Source organism: Ovis aries, chromosome 6 (assembly GCF_016772045.2).
Source record: "Ovis aries strain OAR_USU_Benz2616 breed Rambouillet chromosome 6, ARS-UI_Ramb_v3.0, whole genome shotgun sequence".
In the NCBI taxonomy this organism is placed as follows: Eukaryota; Metazoa; Chordata; class Mammalia; order Artiodactyla; family Bovidae; genus Ovis; species Ovis aries.
In genome coordinates, this window is record NC_056059.1 from 106,187,221 (window position 1) to 106,195,244 (window position 8,024).

Below are 8,024 nucleotides of genomic sequence, written 5' to 3' on the forward strand. Positions count from 1 at the left end.
TGACTGTGTGGATCACAATAAACTGTGGAAAATTCTGAAAGAGATGGGAATACAGACCACCTGACCTGCCTCTTGAGAAATCTATATGCAGGTCAGGAAGCAACAGTTAGAACCAGACATGGAACAACAGACTGGTTCCAAATAGGAAAAGGAGTACGTCAAGGCTATATATTGTCACTCTGCTTATTTAGCTTCTTTGCAGAGTACATCATGAGAAACGCTGGGCTGGAAGAAGCACAAGCTGGAATCAAGATGCCGGGAGAAATATCAATAACCTCAGATATGCAGATGACCACCCTTATGGCAGAAAGTGAAGAGGAACTAAAAAGCCTCTTGATGAAAGTGAAAGAGGAGAGTGAAAAAGTTGGCTTAAAGCTCAACATTCAGAAAACTAGGATCATGGCATCTGGTCCCATCACTTCGTGGGAAATAGGTGAGGAAACAGTGGAGAAACAGTGTGAGACTTTCTTTTTTTTGGGCTCCAAAATCACTGCATATGGTGACTGCAGCCATGAAATTAAAAAATGCTTACTCCTTGGAAGAAAAGTTATGACCAACCTAGATAGCATATTGAAAAGCAGAGACATTACTTTGCCAACAAAGGTCCATCTAGTCAAGGCTATGGTTTTTCCTGTGGTCATGTGTGGATGTGAGAGTTGGACTGTGAAGAAGGCTGAGTGCTGAAGAATTGATGCTTTTGAACTGTGGTGTTGGAGAAGACTCTTGAGAGTCCCTTGGACTGCAAGGAGATCCAACCAGTCCATTCTGAAGGAGATCAGCCCTGGGATTTCTTTGGAAGGAATGATGCTAAAGCTAAAACTCCAGTACTTTGGCCACCTCATGTGAAGAGTTGACTCATTGGAAAAGACTCTGATGCTGGGAGGGATTGAGGGCAGGAGGAGAAGGGGACGACAGAGGATGAGATGGCTGGATGGCATCACTGACTCGATGGACGTGAGTCTGAGTGAACTCTGGGAGTTGGTGATGGACAGGGAGGCCTGGCGTGCTGTGATTCATGGGGTCGCAAAGAGTCGGACACGACTGAACGACTGAACTGACTGTTAGTACTGTTGTAATGTGAAAAAAAAACACCACCAAAGATATGCTTAGCTAGAACAAATATTACTCAAGATAGAAAAGTCTATGCAGAAATACTGTGCCCATCATTTATTTTATAGACTATCTTATAAAAAATGTATGTACACACACACACACACACACACACACACCCAGCAATGAACTAAATTTGACAGTGGGTTAAAATTTCATTCCTCTATAGTAATTTGAGCAGAAGAGTTAATATATAACATGGTTACAAGGTTATACACACATATCAAGAGGGGCAGTTTTCTTTGGGAAATGTTAAGAATTTCTGGTTCAATACTTTTAAAATCTAATTCAGTGAGTTTCATCAAAATATCTAATATTGGCCTCACTCACAAGCACTTAGTGAAAAGTGTCAAGAAAACACATCAAAGAAATGGGAAACTAACTTAAGATTGTCTTATTCATCGTATACTTATTTATTGTCTGTTTCTCCCACTTAATTCACTACTACTATTCCAACATCTGCAAGAATGCCTAGTAGCAAATATACATGCAATACACAAACAGGTGCTTTTAACAAGATATTATTAAATATGAGGAAGATACAAATTGATCCAGAATGGAAATTATTTAGTCAAAAAGAAACATCTTGAATGAATAGTTGCTATGATCAGATAAAGTTAAAATTCCACTACTGTGTTGAAGCTAGGTTTCAAATGATACTTGACAACTGAAAAAATGGTTGAAAAGGGATTAAAACTCTTTGAAATTTGGGCATGCCAAGCCCAAATCATTGAACTTTCAATTACAGATCCAACAAATATCTAGACACTGAATAGGAAAATTGTGTATGAAGACTTTGGTTCTAGCCACAAGTAGGTCATTCTAAGATTTTGGCCAAGGAGACATAGTTTCCTTAATTATAAAATGGATAAGAATACCTGCCCTTGCCTTCTTTACAAACTGTTGTAAAAATAAAGTACCTTTGACATTTGTATATTCTTATTCTTTAGTCATCTACTACAAGCAAAATGTCCTTATTACAATCAACACTGAAAATCAGAATGTCACTGTGGCAGGCATGGAGGCGAGCCCCTTGAATTGCTCTTGAAAGAAGTTGCTGAGTAAAAAGTTATTTGTTGGCCTCTCGTGATATCACCTTCTGGGTCTCCCAGAGCATGTGAAGATCGTGTTTTCCTGGGTAGCCTCCGGCCATGACTTCGCATGGTGTTTACTGAGACATGGCCATTTCTGCACAACACAAGCTCTGTCCTCTGTGGGCATTCTTTGCTCTGATCTTGCCAACAGGCTGACCAAGCACCTCCCAGAGCTGCATTTCAATCTGATGCCTTTTCTGCCCCTTCCTCTCTTCTTCCCTCATCCTCTCACAGGTGTCTAGCCTGAAGTCTTTCCCACCTACTCCTGTCCCTCCTCCTTTCAATCTCTCTTAGTCATTATTTCCAATGAATGTTTGCACATCTAACTCCTCTCTTGGCATCTGAGTTCTGGAAGACTCAACTAGCATGGTCCCCTAATCCCACTCCTTTGAAGCAACCTCTGTCACTACTAAGAAAGTTATTTCTTTCCAGAAAATTTTCATAGGTATGAGCATTGTGCATTTTAAGATGGTTCTTTTTAAATTTAGCTTCATCACATACATTTATGAATAAGAAAAAATAAAGGATTTTTAAAAACATAAGCCTATACAATAGCAACCACCACCTGATGTTCTTGGACTTTAACAACAATGCTTGAGGAGACTCTGAAACATTTTTTGAGAACACAGCATAGAATGGCACGGCCCCAGTAAGAAGTGAATCACTTATCTGGAATCTTTCAATAGCTTTTCAAGGTGAGGGTAAGATTCTTTCTGCCCCAAAGCCCGTGTCCTCTCTGCAGAGTCTGTTTCCATGCTGCCCAGGAAATGTCACTTGTATTGTTTCCTTTGATATCTCTTCCCTTCTCATTCTTTCTGGCTTTACTTCTGCCTTAAAACTAAACTACAGTTACATAAATATTCCATGTATTTCACATGTAGGTTTTGAAAACTTTTGAAGTTCATGGTGTTCTATTAATTTCAATCAGCACTTTCTTTTTTTTTTAATAAACTTTACACTGCTACAAGAGTTTATTTATATATTTTAACATGAGTAAATCTGCATTTTCAAATTGTTCCTGTCTCTCTTAAAATTTTCAACCTGATTATAAAATTGCCTAGGGCAGAGAATGTACCTGGGAGATATGCTTGGATGAAACTAGGCACAATGATAATAAAAATCTGGGATCTATTATATGGAGTAACATCAATGACGTCTTTGAGCCTATTTCTTCATCTGTGTTATGAAACAGGAATAAAATGTAATCCTTTTAGTATTGAGAGGGGAACTATATCATGATATGTACAAAGTTCCTGTAAGACACTGGCACTAATTTAAAAACAGTTCTTTCCCTTTGAATGGAAGTCCACAATCCGAATTATAAAAATTCTACTTTCCCTCAGCCTTTCCCTTACTCCCTTACTATGAATTTGTTAATTCCACTGGGCTTAAAGCTACTCTAAACAGAGTAGGCTGGTAATGGTACTGTGGTCATTTCATACCTGTATGCGCCAGTCACTCAGCTGTGTCCGACTCTTTGCGACCCCACAGACTATAGCCTGCTCTGTTCATGGAATTCTCCAGGTGAGAATACTGGAGTGGGTTGCCAATTTCCTCCTCCAGGGGATCTTCTTGACCCAGGGATCGAACCCATGTTTCCTGTGTCTCCTGCACTGCAGGAGGATTCTTTACCTGTTGAGCTATGCTGAAAGCCATTTCACACCATATTAATAACATTTCTGATTTCTGTCCTTCAAGTGGTATTCACAAGTGATCTCTTTTTCCATACCACATCCTGACCTATAATTAAATTTCTAGAATTACAAATAAAGGAGAGCTAACATTCACCTACATCTTTAACATAAGGAGTCATAAAGACATTCTGAATTCACAAGTCCAAACAGTTTTGAAATCAAGAGGACAGCACCAGGTACTAGAAGGATCATGGATTTCGGGACTGTCACCCAGACTTGTCAAGTGCCAGCCAGTTGCAAACCCTGAAGCGACAGCTTCTTCTAGCCTTGGCTGGTCATCTGTAACATGAGCATAATGACCATGTTTGTAGTTCTTTTCTTTGGAAGATATTTTTTAAAAACCAGTTTTTTATTTTTACATCCATCTTATACATGTTTCTTCTGTGATATGAGCTTTCAAAACCATGATGATTTTCCAGTTTCCATGATAGAATGCTTTTTTTTTTCTTCTACAAAATCAAAGAAGTAATCCCTTGAAGCCACAGAAAATAATCTTTTTTGAAACAAAGGAAAAAATGATAGAAGCACTGGATCCACTGATCTGAAGATGAAACAATGACCAGGCTACCTAGGTGAGAAGTGTCTGTTGACAGGGAGGGCCTGAGTTAGGTAACATTGCTCTCTGTGGGTCCCAGTTTTATCTTTCCCGTCAATAAGTATAATAGGAAAATACTTGTAGTGTTCAATGATGGCTTCCACCGAGTCAAACTTCTGAAACACAGAAGAGAAAGTTAGTGAAAATTTAGGACCTTTGTGTGTGTAGGTTAAAGTACAGCCTAAGATGCTTCATTTTACTTAGGAAAGAGGGTAACTCATTTGACTTTTTTTTTTTTAAGATTGTAAAGGTATATCAGGAAGCAATTTTAAAAAAATTATTGGAGTATAGTTGATTTAGAATATAGTTGATTGGGGTATAGGAGATAAAGATCTTAATGCTGGGAAAGATTGAAAGCAAAAGCAGATTGGGGCAACAGAGGATAAAATGGTTAGATAGCATCTCTGACTCAATGGACATGAATCTGAGCAAACTCCAGGAGATAGAGGAGGACAGTGGAGACTGGCATGCTATAGTCCATGGGGTTGCAGAGTCGGACACGACTGAGCGACTGAATAATAACAATGATAGCAACAAATAGTTGATTTGCAATGCTGTGTAAGCCTCAGGTATATACCAAAGTGAATCGGTTATACATATACGTATAGCCATTCTTCTAGATTCTTTTCCCATATAGGTCATTACAGAGGACTGAGTAGAGTTCCCTGTGCTCTACAGTGCATCCTTATTAGTTATGTATTTCATATATAGTAGTAAGGTCTGTCTTTTCAAGGCTGTGGTTTTTCCTGTGGTCATGTATGGATGTGAGAGTTGGACTGTGAAGAAGGCTGAGCGCCAAAGAATCGATGCTTTTGAACTGTGGTGTTGGAGAAGACTCTTGAGAGTCCCTTGGACTGCAAGGAGATCCAACCAGGCCATTCTGAAGGAGATCAACCATGGGTGTTCACTGGAAGGACTGATGCTGAAGCTGAAACTCCAGTACTTTGGCCACCTCATACGAAGAGTTGACTCATTGGAAAAGACTCTGATGCTGGGAGGGATTGGGGGCAGGAGGAGAAGGGGACGACCCAGGATGAGATGGCTGGATGGCATCACGGACTCGATGGACATGAGTCTGAGTGAACTCTGGGAGTTGGTGATGGACAGGGAGGCCTGGCGTGCTACGATTCATGGGGTCGCAGAGTCGGACACGATTGAGCGACTGAACTGAACGGAACTGAAGTATGTACGTGTCACCTCCAGTCTTCCAGTTTTCCCCTCCTCTCTCACATTTTCCCCCTGGAGAAAGCTGATCTTTTTTTTTTTTTTTTTTTAAAGGATGTAGCAAAGAAGCTCTTGAATGATAAATGGTAAGATTAAGACAAGGCGGGTGACCAGAAGAGAGCCCTCCACAGTTCTCAAAGCTTCCCACCCACGAACTGTTCACCGGAATCAGGTCACACTGGTCAGTTTCCACTCTGTGGTTATGTGTTCCTACGATAAGCAGTGCAAATGGGTTAATTACACTGCAGTCAGCCATGGAGACTCCCGGGTGCCTCCCTTACCTGTCCCCCAACTGTGACAAATTAAAGTGTGGACAATCACGTCTTGACTTCACTTTGTAAATTGATGGGAACATCTGCGGTAAAGCCTCTCTCCTGTACACCCCTCTTGTTCTGACACATTCTAGACTAATCAGGAAGAATACTGATGACCACAGGGCTTGGCCTGGTAGTTCTTGGCCAATTTATTGTTCTTACCTGGATTTCTTATGCAATAAACAGGTAATAGGAGAATGTTACACTTTTATGTTTCCAGAGATGTACAGATAAAGTGATGGGGTGACTTAATGGAAGGGAAGGTGGTTTCAAATATAGAGGAATCAGGAAGTGCTTTGTGGAAGATACAGACTTGAGATGGGCTATTTAGTGTGGGTGAGTTACGTGGACAAGGTGGATTTAAAGATACTAAGAGCAGAGGAAGATGCGTGTGCAAAGACAGGTGTTGAGCACATGTGAACACAGACAGGAAGTCCTGCTTTTTGTAACTTTTTGTGAAGTGAGCAGGGCAGGAATGGACCTTCCCTGAAGAGCTAAGGAAACTAGCTCAGAGTGGGGAGTGACTTCCTCAGAGGTCACACAGTGGGGGCAGGACCAGGAATGCAAACTGGTTTTTCTGGATGTGTATCAGTTTCTTCCCTGATGCAACTTTACCTATGGCCTATGAATCCAGTGTTCCAACAGAGCTGGGTCCAGATGGTGCTGAGTGAAGGAGGGACCTGTGTTGGGGACAACTTTGATTCTCTTGGGCTTCCCTGGTGGCTCAGACGGTAAAGGATCTGCCTGCAATGTGGGAGACCCAGTTTCGATCCCTGTGGTGGGAAGATCCTCCGAAAAAAGGAATGGCGAAGTGACTAACACTTTTGATTCTCTGTACATCCTTCCTCTGCCCAGCACAGGAATGTTTGCAGGCCTGAGGGACATTCAAGAGGGAATGAGACTGTCAAGGTCTCTGTCCTCATGGAGACTCATGCATTGCATTCAGGTTGGGGCAGATGGAAAAGAATTCCCTCTCCAAATAGATCTTTTCATGTAGGGATAAAGTGCTATGGAAATAATCTCCAGACGTGAATTTTTGTCAACGTTACAAAGCCATTACTTACATTCAAATTCTGTCGGGGATTGGTATAGACATCTAGTATTTTGGTTCCATATTATAAGAATATCTTGGCGTGAATACATTCTTATATGTATTCACAGAGATAATCTATTCCCCTATTTTGGCTCTTTTTTCTCTGGAATTAATCTTTAGAGGGAAAAATGCCTGCTTTGTAATCTCACTCCTATTTTCTCTAGGATAGTCCCCAAATAATGAATTCAATACTAATTATTTATAATCTACTCCATGGATAATATTTGATATGAAATTGTAGTTTTAACAAGTAGTAGGAAGCAAGCTGGGCATACTAAGTTATTCTGTCATCTCATTACTGACTTCCAGAGATAAGCCAACAACTGACATATTACTCTAAAGATAATTTTTAGAAAGATTATAATTAAGCTCTTAAAACTTTTATATTAAATTCCCTTTTTCAGGAGGACAGTAAATACCATCCTAATATTAGATATTAAAGTTTGTTTAAACCTTTTGCAATTGCCCTAAATACCAACCATAGGCAATGTTTCTCTTACAGAAAGGTTAACCATTCTGTTTGGATCCACACATGGGCATAATAGAAGAAAAGAGAAAAAGAGGAAGAGAGAGAGAGAGGTGCAGAGAGAGAATGACGAGAAACAGACCTGAGAAGTGAAAAATCAACTCATTGATTAATTATCTCTGTTTCTTAGTCTTTATAAGTAAACGTCTATCATAATTTTCAGCAATTTAGCACAAGTGTTTGCAGATCACTTCTTTTTACTAGACTCCACAGCAATGTTGACAGATGTGAGTTCTAAACCTTGGCAGCAAGTAGAGCTCTGCAGGTTATTAACAAGTAGGCATTTCACTGGTGGGTCCAGGGCCAGTGTTCTATCAGGTGCTAAATATTTCAAATCATAGCCCTGCTTAGGTGCAGGCATTGATGGGCACAGA

The 8,024-nt window shown here is 40.3% G+C and overlaps 1 protein-coding gene across 1 annotated transcript in view; it reads right to left on the minus strand.

Moving 5' to 3' along the window:
• Positions 1-1,499: 1,499 nt before the first annotated feature.
• The window catches only part of CLNK (cytokine dependent hematopoietic cell linker), a 202,785-nt gene continuing 196,260 nt past the window's right edge, over positions 1,500-8,024 (minus strand). Inside the window, exon 19 of the mRNA XM_042251655.2 lies at positions 1,500-4,609. Coding sequence (XP_042107589.1) covers positions 4,463-4,609 — 147 coding nt within the window. The 3' untranslated portion in view covers positions 1,500-4,462. The remainder of the gene's footprint in view (positions 4,610-8,024) is intronic.